This window comes from Colletes latitarsis, chromosome 12 (assembly GCF_051014445.1).
Source record: "Colletes latitarsis isolate SP2378_abdomen chromosome 12, iyColLati1, whole genome shotgun sequence".
NCBI lineage: Eukaryota > Metazoa > Arthropoda > Insecta > Hymenoptera > Colletidae > Colletes > Colletes latitarsis.
This window is the reverse complement of record NC_135145.1, coordinates 24495570-24511473: the sequence shown is the minus strand read 5'-3', so window position 1 is coordinate 24511473 and position 15904 is coordinate 24495570. Positions and strand designations below refer to the sequence as shown.

Genomic DNA, 15904 nt, shown 5'->3' with positions numbered 1-15904 from the left:
TATCGCGGTGTGTCGTCGTGTTAACCGTCGTCCGCTTCGACGAGTAATTAACGACGGTGCAGGTGCTACGAGTTCCATTTCGCACACGTTGCATACTCGGTGGCCCTTTCTAGCCGAAAATAAAGTTTCGAAAGGTCCGCCGACACTAGCGTCGAGATATCGGTCTTGGAGCGCGAATCGATCGTTCTTAACGTTAAACCGAGAGTCCACTGGATTCCGTTTGTTCGCACACCGGCCCTATTCGGCCTACCCTTTCATTTATCCTCTATGATTTTTCTCTTGGTTCGATTTTAGATCGATCACCGACTCTTCACTGTGCCAGAGAATAAATAGAAATAAAGTTCGTCGAACGTTACGCTGTTTGTTCGCAACAGTATTTGCCGCGTTTAAACGTTCGCCGCGATTCTTGGATAATAACGACAAGATAGCGGAGGATTTACTATCGGAAGTAAGCTATTTTATTTTCCGAGGGTGAAGCGAGACATCGGCTACCGAGGGTGGGTGAACGTGCCAAAGTGGCGTTCTTGTAATTGGAACAGGAACGTGTGTACTGTGATCCCAAAGATCCGGCCGAATTCTAACCGCAAATCAACTCTCAATCAAATTTCACTAAAATTTCTTTCGAAAATAGAGAATAAGAATAGATTAGAAATGGCTAAAAGGGAATAAATAGCGTCCGAACAACCGTGCCCGTTTAAATAAAAATAGTCTTGGTTGCTCTCTGCCGTGAATTTATACGAAATCCGGTGGTCTGTAAATCGTTCCTGTGATTTATGACGATCATCAACGATCGTTTGCTCACCGACTGGCCGTAACGGAACTATAATATTTCCAGATCGATCGCGCACCGACGATCAGAGGTCCGACACAGCGCGGCGCAGCGCGGCGCGGCGCGGCGCGGCGCGGTACGGCGCGGAGTCGTGCGAACGATCGCATTTCCATCGCTATCGTGGCGTTGCGTGTGCCACACGCATGATTTTGCCAATAAATAACCAGCTACATTTATCGAAGTCCGTTGCACGCGGTTTACGTTGATCGCTCGCCGTGCCACGGAACCATTATCGTTATCGATTAATCAAACATGGTCGTGCAACGCAACCGGTGCGGCGAGGAAAAAACAACAGTAACATTATTAATTGAAAAAAACGGAACAGCGAACAAACGTTTCTCGCGTTAAATCATGCCGAAAAATATTATCGGAAAGCAGCCGGTAAAGCGTGGAACGATATTCGTGAGCCGATAAGACACCGGTCGAAGGACAGTTGATCTCGATAATTGAAAAAAGCAAAAGTATCGCTCGACAACTTGTCGGAAAAAGATCCCTGAGAGAGCGATCCATGGTCCGAGGGTAGTGAGACGAGTGGTAGGAACCAGACCGACCGATAAGACGTAGAGTCGCGTAAACGTTGGCTCTTTCAAACGCGACACCGTTTCAAACAAGCAATGCTATGGAAAGATGGCAATTAATTACGAGACTAATTATTTTACATCGTTAAATCTGTTCAACGACCGATTCAATTCGAATTGGAATAGCATAAAATTGCCATCGTCGAGCTACTAAAAGTGAAACTGTGTCCACAGAGGGGTGAAAAGTGATCGGGGACCAGCGTTCTACCACCGCAGGGATCTTTTCCAAGTTGTCGAGCTATACGTGGCCCATCGGTCAGTCTTTGACAGACTCTTTCGTCGGTTTTGCAAAGGTCGAAGAAACCCGTAAGAAAATCGGTGCCATGACCGTTAATGCAAAAACACAAGTGGTTCGCTCGATTCTAGTGCCACGTGATCCGCAGTGATTTCTTCGACGGCGTTATTCTCACCGTTTTCGAAGAATCGCCAGAGTGCAGTGCAATAAATGTTTCATAGACAGCCGTCGCGATACAGGTAATACCGAATCACCAAGGTTCGATCCGAGTGGAATCGAAGGTTGCTAGTGGATCCTCGACGATATGTCTCCGGAAATCCACGGACTCCCGTGAAAAAGTACGTATTATCTCGCTTTCTCTCTCGCGAACCTACACCGGGTTAACGTATCGGGGATTTAGAGCTTTGTCGCGGGAAAGAGTTATGGCCGATTTCTAGCTGCGCTTTTTAACAGACTTATTACGAACCTTCCTTGATAACCGGCGTAAATCAAAATTTCCAATTGCTCTCGGTATTTAACGCAGTCTGCTTTAAATATCCCTGATTTATGGAGGTATCTGTTAACGCGTATGTGCGTTATCCTCGACGAAACGATCCAATTTTTCGACCAATCTCGCAGAGTACGAGAACCGCTTCTTCGATTGATTCGTTCGAACCCTATGGATAATGCGTAAAAAAGTTTACGCTGTCGGATCTGAATTCTGCGCTTTTAATCGGACGTGTAATGGATTCGCGGTATTTCTTTGGTGTTTTGTTGGATTCCAAACTCTCCACGAGTGTTCTCTTTGAGTCCGTTCGACACAAACATCAACCACTTTTCTCTCTCTCTCTCTCTCTCTCTCTCTGCTCTCTCTGCTCTCTCTGCTCTCTCCACCTCTCTCCACCACTCTCTCTCTCTCTCTCTCTCTACCTACCTACCTACCTATCTGCTCTCTCTCTCTTTCGATGACTTCAAACGGTTCCTCGAGTGTGCTCGAGCTAAAGTGCTCTTGCAGTTACAAAGATATACGTTGCCGATCGGAAAGTGTACTCTCGCGGTATTCCCCTCGTTTCACGACAGTATATGCAAGCTTAACGGTTAAAGAACGCTCGAGCCTGCTGATGCACACTTTTGCGTTACAAAGAATGATTATATTCCCCGGAGGGAAGTACCTTCTATGCCGTGAATGAGATAACGGCGATGTGCAATCGCGCGAGAAACGTTCGACGCCTATGCGATATACGTATGAAAAGATACGACGACGTTGGTGGAATGTATTGCGAGCCGAAAATTAAAACTTTCATTCATAGATACTTGTGAAACGTGTCTGTCTTTCGACTAATTGCAAATCCCTTTCCTTTCAATATTTCTGTAAATATACGTATATGTAATCTATATTGTCTAGCTGTTACGAGAAATGATTCCTGAAAATCGTAGGCTGATGAAAAAGTTACGATACAACGAAAATTGTCTTGATTTAAGAAAAATAATTTGCCAGCAAACTTTTCCGACTTGTCCCATCGTTTCTGTTCGAGAATACACAAAGCTGGCGGTAAGCACAACTTTCCTCGTTAAGAAACGTTGATCCGAATAAACCCATTCTTCGGTTGTTCACCGAATTCCAAAGAACCGTTCAACGAACCAACAGTCTTCGTCTTCTTCGTGGCTCTCTTATCTTTTTTTCATTCGACACCCGTCGCTGGTCCCGTTGTTCGTCGTCGTCGTCGTCGTCGTCGTCGCCGTCGTCGCCGCCGTTCTCGGCTATTATCGAGATTGTCGCGATAGTTTATATTTTATTCCTCCAAGGTTACTCGTTCGTTGGTTTGCTAGTTGAACGAAAACTATAATATTTTCAACTGTCTAGTTTTTAAGAGCTTTTAAAACGGCAAACAAATTAACGAGACTGATACCTACGGTTTAACCCACGAATTTAGTTTTTCTTCTCAGATCGTTGCTGCTCTGCTCCTAACTCGTCGCTTGTGTCTTTCGAGTAATGTTGGAGCAACGCGTTGAAAAGAACGAGAGCAGACTTTTCTCGCGTTTGGTACTTTCAATCGACGCGATACCGTCCTTTGCTCTTTGCCCTCTCGTCGACCACCGTACCGGAATAGCTGAGATACGGAATTGCAGAGTCACGAGCCGTGTCACCTCGATTGACCCAAATAGGAAAATTACTGGACAGAAGAGTACAAAGTTCGTCGACGAAATGTCAGCCTCGAATAATTGTCGTTTCTCTATCTCTGTTCCTTTCCGTGCTTTCGTGACACGATCGACGCGCGCGCGTATCGCGTAAAAACTGTTTCCGTTCGAACGTCAGGTTTGCCGGCAGTAAAATTGCGAACACGACTCCAAGTCCTCGTAACATTTTTAACGAAGACCCGAACGTGCCCTGAAAAAGATTTACGAAGATCGTTAGACTGTTCCGAGTAAAAAACGAAAGTAACGGTGGAAATCAGTGAAATGTTTCGTTTTAATTTATCGAGCGGGTTCGAAATTGTTCTCAAAATTGTTGGTAAAAGCGTTTAGATCTAACGGCATTATTTCCGATAGTCCGACAACTCGATTTCGAATTAACTATCAAGATTTTTAACAGTTTCGTTCAACGTGTTCTTTCCCGTTAGGAAACGTCGATTTTAACCGAACGTTTTCAGCTCATCTACGGAAACGTGATTTTCAGCCGACGATTGCAATTACTGGAATGTTTTTTAATTATCCTTGTTGCTCGCAAGCCACGAACGAAACGTAAAATTCTATATATTTTTACAGGTTGTTGTACTATTCCTAGGGTAGAAAATATCGATACGTGCGTATAACTTACTTGTTAACGATTTCTGTCTTTGATTCTTACCTATACGAGTAGGTGGTGATTCTACTTGTATAATAAATATTAATCGAAAAGAACCAACAACGTATTTCATTTAAACGTTTCTCGGATACTAGTGAAATTAATCTGAACTGAAATGGTCCGACGCGTCTGATCATTTGTCTGTTTTTCTACTCACGGCCAACTGTGAGAGTCGTACTCTTGAACGAAATAACACTATTCTCTTTTCATACATATGTTGCCACATAGAATCACCTTCGGAATGGGAATTGGGAAGCCCGAGTCGGAGTAACGATGCAAATGATATTAATATCCTTCGGTTCGGATGATGTAGAAATAACGATTAAATTTACTTTTATTAAATTATTATTAAGATAATTAATCGTTGGATTGTAATTAAAAGTTATTCGGGAACGTGTCGGTCGTTGAAACTAAATTGCGTATCGGATGGTTGCCGACCGGCTGCCCGTCTGATATTAATCGCGAGATTTACTTGACGAGTATCATCGTGCCTAGGAAGCAATCCCTGTAAATGCAGGCGTGTCGTGTAAAAATAAAGGGAATGCGATGCCGGGAAGCTAAGCTTGGCCAGACCGGGCCGAGATTCGTCAGAGGCGTGCAGATTAAACAATTATTTTCAACGATGCTCTCCGCGCGGAGTTATTTCGTTGTTTCGCGCGTACCAACGAGAAAAACAAAGCTGCCGTGGAAATGGTTTACGAGTTTCCAGTGGACGAGTGGTATTCGTGACGGTAATGTCTGGCGGGTGCGTGAATCGGCTGGAGGCAACCGGCGGAAACGGAAACTTGGATACAGAAACGAGAGTAGGAGGTCGCGGGGTTGGCGTCAGTGTGCGAGTAACGACGACCGATTTCCGGGATTTGTCTGACGTTTAATGAACGCTGGCAGACGTTTTGATTTACAGGACAGTTTGATTTCCAAGCGGAGCACAATAACCGCCAATTTGTAAATCGCCTCGTAAATCTGGACGCGCGGCAGCCCGTTGCAGTCGATGCGAGCCGACGCATCGGTGCTCTGCACCGACAGAGCTAACGGCTATTCGTCCAATTGGATTAAACAATCGGCGCCGTTAAAAGGGACGGCTTTCTGCGTATTACCGGTAAACAGACCCGTAAAAACGATACAATAATCGTTTACCGGCCGAACAAGCCGGCCAACTGAACCGGAACAATTTCGGGATTGGTCACTTTTTATGTACACGCGTTTCCGGCTCGTTTTACGCGTATGAATATTCCACGAATATTTCGTATCGGGCCGGGGTTATCTTTTATTTTTTTAACAAAAGATTCTCGAAATTACACCGGACAGCCTGCATATACCTACATACCAACGTGTATGTATGTACATATTTCTCTAAAAAGGAAACATTCGAGGACATTTTTTAAACAATCAATCAAAAAATGTTGATAATTTCACATATATATATATATATAAAGTAAATAGGATTGTGGCGCGCAAACGACAACGCTAAACCGCGTAGCGTTTCGGATAGTTTGTAAACGTCTCTGTCAATCGACAATCCATACGTAGTAACGGATAACATGTACAAAGTAACTTGTTATTTTCGACTTACGAGCTGGTCACAGGCTAGGAACGAGTTTAACGCGAAAAAAGAAGAGAAGGGTAACGATACCGTCAGCGAACGGGCGTCGTGTCGTTAGTCGTTAACCGAGTTTACTAATTATGGGCTGAGCGCGATAGCTGAAGCCACCCGCGGTAATTTGAACGCCGTTGGATGTGTAAAACCGTGATGTAATAACAAGAGCCGCTTTGCCGAACTACCCGTGTGATATTACTTAAAAAATCTCCGTTAATTAACTCGTAAAACTTGTAATAACGCAATGAATCAAGTTCCAGGACTGCCGTTGCTCTTAACACTCCAATGGTCTACGTTACATCTACAAGCAAACAAAATCACCGCGACAATGTTACCCTTTCAAGCATCAAATTTTTAAATCAACTTTTATGTCCACGAGCATCGATTAAATCTTTTTAGGTTATCAAGCGACGAAATTACTCGCCTGTCATTTTACGCGATTGGAAAGAATCGCTTTACGTGCATATATTAAACGCATTGCCTTCGCTTTCCTTGGTTTCTTCGTTTCTATTATACGTTTCCATTAGACGGATATTAATGTACGATTACTCTTGCATCGACAACCTCGTTATTACCTTTCAGTCGTTTCACGTTGTTGTCAATTTCTAGATAGAGAATAAGAACCCTAATGGCACAACTAGGATTAAATTGAGAATTAGCGGTGACGTCGCACAGCAAAAAGTCGAATCACATTTCTATCCGCGTCCTTTTCAATTATCTCTTCCCACAAATCATCTCCAAATCATTTCTTTCTCTTTATTTTTGTTACTTTTCCTCTATCCTATTCATTGATCGATCTCAGACTCTGGTTTCCACTCGCTACACGCTCTAGACGTTCACTGCACTCGAATACAGGCTATATACTCTCGAGTGGTTGTACGTACGTTACAGCTCAATAAACTTGATTAACATTGGGTGTTCGTTAATTACAGGATCCCCCTATTACACTGACTTAGCCATGCGTTAATGATTTCACGGCCCTATGGATTCCCGATGTATCGACGAACCAACGATACGACGCGACGCGACGCGTCGCAATATGCATTCGGATGCGCGTCCTAGACTAGATGGATCTGTATTTACATATTCCTGTCATGTAGGTTGTATACCTTAACACGGCCTCCCTAATGATGGATAGGTTCACTTATTAATTGCCAGCGACTCTTTTCATCGGAATGCATCGATCAGCGGTTCTCGTATATTTAGATTTTTCGTACCCTTGGAAACTTGAGAAATTTTCAAAAATAGAGTGTACGCGATTCGGTTGTTATTTATCAATTATAAACTTTTCGTATAATATTGTTACAGATAAGCTTCGAGGCGTGACACGTGAAACGCACTAAAATGGCAAACAATCAGAGAAGAAGACGATACTTGACCATCAGTATTCTCCACATTCTTACCATCATGTGCCAAGGTGAGTTTTCAACGTCGTCATTAGGTATCAGACTAGGTTTCGATAAAAAACTAATTTATCAACCAAAATGAATAATTATTTGAAATAAACTCGTAGTTTGAGAATAAATTACGCAGAAACCAGTACACGCGAGAGATAGAGTTTTCGAAATAGCTCGAGGGGGAAAAGTAGGTAGACATGATCGAGAAAGGCTGATAAAACGCATTGTGTTAGTGTCGATGGCGTTAATCAATTTTCTATTCGACGTGCAATATCTTCCCGTAATGTCGGTTCTAGATCGTTGAATGGAGAAAAGCCGATGCAGGAGGTCTTAAGATCGCGGGGACGGCCAAAGAAGCGGTGGGAATTTGTAATTATCGCTAAATAAGAAAGTAGCTTCTATCCCGTACCCTCTCCTTAACCTGCTCTTCAACGAACAAGATATATTAAAGCCGCGCGAGGTAAACTTTGGACCGCTTTACTGGCCATTTCCCAACTTTTAAGCGATTCAACGCAACGGCGATCACCTTGAAACGAATATCTAACACACGTACGAAATAAACGCTGCAGGCAAGAGAAGAATGAGGGAGAACGGCTTTTTCAGCCGTTTTAAGCCGCCTGATTTCGACTGATTAGCCAGTTTAAATCGAATATAGAGAAAATGCGAGAAATTATGCACCTTTTATCGATACTACTTACGTTCAAGCGATGAAAAATTTCAATGTTTTGTCTCGATTTATTCTCTCGCCGTAATTCTTTAATCGAATTTACAGCACATTGGTTTTTTTTTAACAAAAATCCGATCGATTGGTAAGTTTGGGGCGAGGTTATTTCACCTTATTTGATAAGGTACATACAGTCCCGGGAACTTATTTCCGTGAAACCGGAAGTTCAAACAGAAAATCTCGGCGAATATAAGGGGAAGACACGGTCGGAACATGGATATAAAACCCACAGACTGTGCACGCCGCCGTTCGTGAATGTCGAATCGGAAGCGAATGTGCCAGAATAAAGCATTCCTGAATTCGACGATACACACTGTTTGCTTTTCCAATATTCGCTTCGTATCGGTTCACCTGCGAAATGCCGCGCAGAACGGAATCGTGGACGTCTTCGTTCGACCGTACAATCTGAATGGATTCACGATCTTTCGCAGTTTTTCACAAATCATTGGATGTCGATGCCGAACGTTTCGAAAAGTAATTCTCTGTTACTTTTTTTTCCATCGGATTTCACGAGTAAAAAAAACAAAAAAAGGTCTTTGAAACAAGCAACATGGTGTCTGGGATTCCATGGTAAATACAGTCGTGTATTTCGTAGCGGAACGCGAATTCAAGTTCGTGTCCCTAAGTGAATCCCTTTGCTCGTAAAAAGACTACGGAGTCTCCGTGTAGAAGATGAGTCTGGAAATATGGAATGTTTGTTGCTTCGCTCCTTTATTTCACCCCATTTGTCAGAACATCCTCTTAGAACGGGGAAGCACACGCTCGTACGAGACAGAAACAAGAAACAAGAAGAAATACAAACGCAATTTCTATTTCTCTAGGCTATTGAATTGTTCACCGACGAGAATACACAAGTTGATGAATTTCATAAAATAGAAAACGAAGCGACTCTTGTTCCGCGATGTTCCTTCTTAGATATTACGCGAGGCAGAAGGCTGCGATCGACGATGAAAAATGTATAGTACCCCTAGCATTCGTAATTAATCCAAGGATAGCGTGATCGGAACTTTGCTTTGACTTTATTCTTCCAAGATGAATTCGAGTTACAATCTTGTAAAACGAACCAACATTTATTACCATGGACAAACGTCGAAACTACAACGCAGCAAAATAAAATAATCCTTGCCTTTGCCGGCACTAAATGTCGATCGAATAACTATAATACGAACGGTATTGTATACCTTTTCTCACGTTGTCGTAGAGTCCCATGGCACGGATACCGTGTCTGGATCTACGTATTTCGCTTGATTGCGCCAAGTATTGTCGCGGTTGAGAAAAAGTGAGAGAAAAGAAAATTCCATGTAGGAAGCGAAATAGGGGCAGGCCGTGCTTACGTCTTTCTTTCCGTCGTTCCGGCGAATGGAAAAACTTCTGGTTATTCCCCTGGTCGACAGCGAGATCGTACACTCTCGATGCGGTCTTTGTGCCAGGGGAGGGGAAAGAGAAACAACTGGCGTAAAGGAGGGAAACGAAGAAATCGTTTGGAAGGGGTAGCTTACCTGGCGGGTGTTGGTCTGGGTTAGGTCGACTCTGAAGTCGCGCGTTGAAAAGTTTCTTTTTTTCCTCTGGGCTTGGTCTCTCCTTTAACTCTATGACGTGCTGGCCGAGGGATAGCTTCGTTGGCTGCGTGAATGCAACAACCATATTTAAGATGTTATCTTACGGCGTGGTTGGCCGTATTCAAAGTTAAGACATTAAATGTGCATTAGTGCCGTCGCACGGTCGTGCTCGCTACTCGGATCGCAGCCTGCTCTATACATTTAACAGACTTTCCTCCCTTGTCCTTAAAAAGTAATCGAAATGAAATATATGTAACTTGACATTTTGTTCGGAAAACGTTCCGTCTTGTTACTTGTTGTTAACAGGAGGTTAATACGCACCGGTGTAATAGATACGTAGTACGTATATGCGATATCGTACAAGTATCGTAATTTAGGGGAGACCGCGTGGTTATCGTTTCTCCTCACGTGCGTAAACACGTGTGTCGATACACCTGGGAAATGGGATCCGCGACAGCTAGGTATGCGACGCCACACGTAACGCGAGAACGAGCAAACAGCACGATATGGGCGGTTACTCGAGTCGTAAATGGATATCGAGGCGTTCGAGAGCACGGTGGCCAAGTCCGCGGATAGTGGTAAGAATTCTGACTAGATATCGTAATTACCTTTAAATTTAAATCGTTCGTTGTTCCGTTCATTCGTCAAGCAGATTTATCTAAGAATCGAAACGGTACTGTACTTGCATTCTATCGTTCATTAGACACTCGCTGTCATTTTGCTTTACAATTATTGTTCTTGGAAGGAATTTAAACGAACGAGAACAATTATTTTCATAGTTAATTGGGATTGGTTTTAAATCTGACGACGCGTTTCTCTTAAGACGTTATTTTTGCCCATAGCCGAACCGTATTCGCTCAAATACGTATGTATATTTTTACGCGGGAGGAAGGCGCACGTGTACGATACATGTACATGTACATGTATGTATGTGAAATTACATATATCAAGTGACATGCATAGTCGATGCAATAGTAACTTGCGGACGACATTTGGAACGCGTGTACTGTGCCCGAGAGGGAGAGAAGCTTTTGCAAACTCGATGACAGCGACAGTGGCTTCTCGCGGCCCGTTTAATGGCATTTTCGGGCTTTCCCGAAAAGAGGAATATTAAATTTTAGAACGGGAATTCGTGTATACGCGCGGCATCGTACATACATATTCTTAAAGCCAACGAAAACGAAAACGATGACGAATGCTCCGTTGACCCAGTTTAAAAATATCTAGAAAATTGCTAGCCGACCATTTCCCCGAATTCGATACCCGTATACGATACACGCAAGTTCCGTCAACAAGAATCGCGTATGTACTTTTTCCGTCGATAATATCTGTGTATACGTATGCCGGTTTCGTCTGGCGGTCTGTGCCTCTTCGAGCAGAACACTTGGAGGACTTGATTTTCACATGCCGGGGCACAGCATTTCATTTATGTAGAATTACACGGACGTTGACCAGGGAACGAGTCGTAAATTGCATTTAATCGCATTTCTTCGCAAACTTGTTACACCCTCGAGAAAGAGAATAATGTTGCCGAGTGTGGATTTCGTGGTGACAGTTGGCTCTCGTAGCACGTAGTTGCTGCGTCGTTACTTGTATACATGCAAGTACATAGTAAAGGCAGAAGCGTTGTAAAAACGTTCGGCAGCATTACGAATTACATCGGGCGCGAGACACGCACGACGTACGGTCATTCATCTTCCTCCGAATTCGTGTGCCGTTGGTTTTTCTTGGCTTGCTCGGCCCGCGCGTGCAAATTCCGGCTGTTTATTCGAAAACGAGCGCCCGAACAACAGGCACACCGTCGCGTCACGGCGCGTAACGTAATCGTAATCTCGCTCGTTCGCGCCATTATCGGCCCTTGTTGAACAATTTTACAGCTTTCGATACTGACATTCCTAACATCCAGAACGTCACTGATCGATACAGTTTTTGAAAGCAAGTCAACGACGAAGAATTTCAATGGGGAAACGTGCCGTGCAAGCGATCCGATTGTTAGCTATGTTTCGTAAAATACGTGTACGCACAGAAAAATAACTATCTAAATGAAATCGATATCGGACCTGGCTAGGAGATCTCTCGGTACAGTTATCACCGATTGCGGATGCTTGAAACGACGAGAAGGTCGAGCAGGAAGCGCTTTAATGCGCGGCAGCACTCTAATTTCGCCTTTTCAGCCTCATCGAAGGTTGGAAATGCAATATCGCCGTGACGGGACGCCGCGCAAAGTATTCCTGACATTTCCAAACTATTTCCAAGACGGATTTCTTCCTCTTCGGTTCCGGCCACCGGAAAATCAGACTCGAATTCCGTTCCACCTGCTAACGATCCACCAATCGTTGGCACCTTTAATTAATATCTTGCGCCATCAATTTATTCACTGGATTAAAATTGCGCGGTAGTCGATTCCAGTCCTGTTTCCGTGCTTGCGACTCGCAATCGTCCGACTTTCGACATCGAAAATTACGTCCGAAGTGGACATTTTTAATTCAGCTCACGTTCGATCGTCCTGGTTCGTACGAACGTTACGCGTTACTATACCTGTCTACGATATACATACACCCAAGTGGGTATTTCCGGTAACGAAATTGATCGTTTGCAGTCAGTTTCGACATCGCATCGAAATGCGTAGGTAGACGAGTCGCAAGCCCAATTAGTCTACGCGCGTACTTGTTTCTATGCGATGAAAAGCACAAGAACGTATTCAAAGATTCCATGAAAAGCGTAAGAAGATAACGTTATCCATTCGAATGGTTCGTCGACCCGACGACTTGACATTTTCCAATGATAAATTGCGGCTGCATAATTGGAAAAAGGTCGGAGAGGGAAAGTGCGGACCGTTAGATTCGAAATGTGGGTCAAGTGCTCGCGGTCGTACCGGGTGAACGGGAACAAAATGTTTAATTGCGATGTCCTTTTTAGACCATATTCTCGTCAGAGACCTCTCTGGCCGCGTCAGCGCTGCCCACGTTATGTATCACCTTCCAGGAATGGCACTCGTTGTCTGACAGCACCACGGAGGACCGTTTGTTTCAGGCCTGAAAGGATTATGGCGCGGCGCGGCGCGACGCGGCGTTTTCGCAATTATATCGTGGCGAAATTAGTGCCGTAACTACGATGTTGTAGCCGTTTTCGCGGGCAAACTTTTGTTCGTCGAATTTTCAGCAACAACTTTTACACGATGATTAAGGGGAAACGACCGCAAACCTGTGTTTCGAGAGCTTTCGTCCCAGAGACCGTTTTACAAAGAGACCGCCGCGCCGCGGAGACAACGGAATTGTTTTTCGCGGCAGGACAATGACGACGCGCATCGAAAATACCCACGACACCGATACAAATCCGAACAGAGTCGTAGTTTGGGGATGCGCCGCGCCGCGCCGCCGCATTGCGGTGAACCAGTTACGGGGAAATTTTTAATCGAACCCACGCCACTTTTAATACCGACTGTAATGCATAATTTATGACGGGCGCATACCGGCGTCGCCGCGCCGCGCCGCGCCGCGCCGACCAACTAATCTTTTCGTTTCGAGAAAAGTTCGTTTTCGCCCCGACTGTCCTTGATCGCTTGAAAACGATCAAAGATAATGGTTTGAGATTTTACACGGAATCGCATACAAGTAGAGGAGAAGGTGGCGTCTCGTCGAACGATCGTATACAGCGGACTTATTGTTGCAACTGCAACTGCGCCAGGGTTCCTACCGTACCGTGGCAAGTATTTCCAAGTTGCACACGGATAAAGCAATTCCGACGGAGAAGCATGCATTTTGAGAAAGAGGGGTCGGGGTTGGAACGTGAGCGTAGTTGCTCCACGAGCGTCTCTACCATCCGATAACACACCGGGATGGATTGGTTTTTTGCTCCTGGAACAATTCTATCCTGGCTATTATCTGCCCTGGCCCTACTTCTTTCGCCCAGCATCTCTCTCTTCCTCCCTTCGGTTTCCTTCTCCCCGCGTCTCTTTTCGCTTCCATATTTCCAAGCGGATCGTACCGCGCAAAAACCATCATTGCATAAAGGACGTTCCGCGCTGACTCGTTGTTCTTCGAGTCACGTGGAGTCGAGCCAAGAGCAGCAATTTCCATACATCTTGCCATTGATCACCTTGGGAAATTTATCCGACCAATCGCCTGGACGATATTCAAACATTTACTTGACCAAGATGGAAAGATTCATCGTTTACATCGCGTTTATTTAAGATTGTTTCAAGCTCGAGGCGATCGACTGTGCTAGTAAATGCGGCCAGTAAATGACCAACGAGGGAATTGTACTGGCAACTTCTCCGCCACGATTAATGTAAAGTAGCTCATCGTTGTCAGTTAGCATAACAGTAAAGGTGCACCGTATCGCGGCGGGAGAGGTCTGCTAAGCCGGAGCTTAACGTCGAACGGTGAGGCACTGTTAGTTGGACCATGGCCGCAGACTCGATGCACCATTCGCAATTTGTAAGCCGTAACGACGGCCCTTTGTGCCGATAATACCCGTATACGATTCTTTGACCGCGGCGAAATGCTCGAGCTTTAAACGAGCTTTTCGTTCGGAGCGCGAACGTTCGATTCGACAACGAGGCGAAGCGGGCCGATGCGACGGTAATGCGCGGACAAAATACGTGGTAACGGGAACCAGACGAAATTTATTCCAAATTATTCTTGTTGGTAAATGCCCTTTGCTAAATGTCGGAATTACAAGCAACGGAACGCACGCGCGTATACGCTCACCTGTTGGCTCGCCTTATTCGCTCGCATACGGTTTATTAAATCGGAACTGAACCAGGGAATTGATATCCCGTGACCTGTACAGCGCGAATCGAATCTCTGAAAGGAGCAGCTGCGCACGAAAAATTGGCGACTTTAATAAAACGTTGGACCGGCCAACGAACGAGCGAAACAGATGACCTTCGCATGACAGTTATTGGGCCGCTGGACGAGAGACCGGGTTTAATAATGCAGGACAATCAATCTTGCCACTAAATGCGTCATACGATGAAAGATTCTTATCCGCCGCGCCAGAACGAATAACGCTAACTGTACGTGTTACCGTCTACTCGATAAACGGGCAATAATCTTTTACAAAGTAACGCTTAAAAACAACAAACGATACGCGTTGAATGCGAAAGGTGCCCCGTCCAGCGCGATCGCGAATTCTCGACAAGACGCAATTGACGCGTTGAAAAAGAAAAGATGAAAGAAAAATAGGAGAAAGAGAAAAACGCAAAGTCGACGGTGGAGAATTTCCAGACCCTAATTTGAATAACGCTGCGACAAATACTAATTTCGCTCTTCCTGTGTTTGCGTCGCCGCGCCACGCCGCGCCACGCCGCGCCACGCCACGAAACCTGGCAAGAAAGCTCGTGTGCACGAAGCTATGTAACCGGTGGGCTTGGGTGGAGGAGGAATGTCTCGAGTCTTAGATTAATCTAGGGGTGTGCCGGTGCTGGTGCTGCTGTTTCCAAGCTAAACTTTTCCTCTCCAAGTACGGCAACCTGGCTGGTAGCTCCTGTGCCAGAGGGAGAGGATACTTGTCCAATACTCGTATAAGTATAGTCGAGGTAGACCGACTAAATGAATATAAATGACGCCCTCGGTACTACGGCCGGTGACCAGAACGAACGTGTACCGAGGATTTTCGGTGTCTGCCGAGCACACTTTCGTCTCTATAAAGTCTTCGCATCGCTTAGCAAAAGGATAATGTATGTACGTACGCGGAGGAACTGCGATGCAAACGAGCTTTTGCGATCAACGGTACCACTAGTATCCAACGGTGACCTAATTCCCTCGAGTTTGCGTTTTAAACATTTCAACAACCAACCGCACTATAGGGCAAACAACCATGTTTTCACCTAAAACTTTCCATACGTTATTCTTATTTTCTTTAGTATTCTTCCGTATCGTTTACGTTAATTAAACCAGTATACCGTATCTATTGTACAAAATCAAGGAAAACGTCCGTATTAGAACGGAGAAACGAAAAGCAAGTTTAACATTTTAAACGACATTATTTCGCAATAGTTATTAAACTTAAAGCCTTTCCGAAGAATTATTGTATGACGTAACGGTAGACGGGTAATAATTAATTTCGCCCAAGGAAAACGTACGCGTAATTTATCATAGGATTTCCATCGAGTTAGCGATCTCTCAAATAAGTCGACGGGCTATATACTATAATAG

At 44.6% G+C, this 15904-nt stretch overlaps 1 protein-coding gene across 2 annotated transcripts in view; it reads left to right on the top strand.

Annotated features, from left to right (window-relative positions):
• Positions 1–1840: 1840 nt before the first annotated feature.
• LOC143348723 (lachesin) overlaps positions 1841–15904 on the top strand; it is a 131421-nt gene continuing 117357 nt past the window's right edge. For both annotated transcript variants that reach the window (XM_076779307.1, XM_076779306.1), the window contains exons 1-2: positions 1841–1980; positions 7372–7480. In XM_076779307.1, coding sequence (XP_076635422.1) covers positions 7408–7480 — 73 coding nt within the window. In that variant the 5' untranslated portion in view covers positions 1841–1980; positions 7372–7407. The remainder of the gene's footprint in view (positions 1981–7371; positions 7481–15904) is intronic.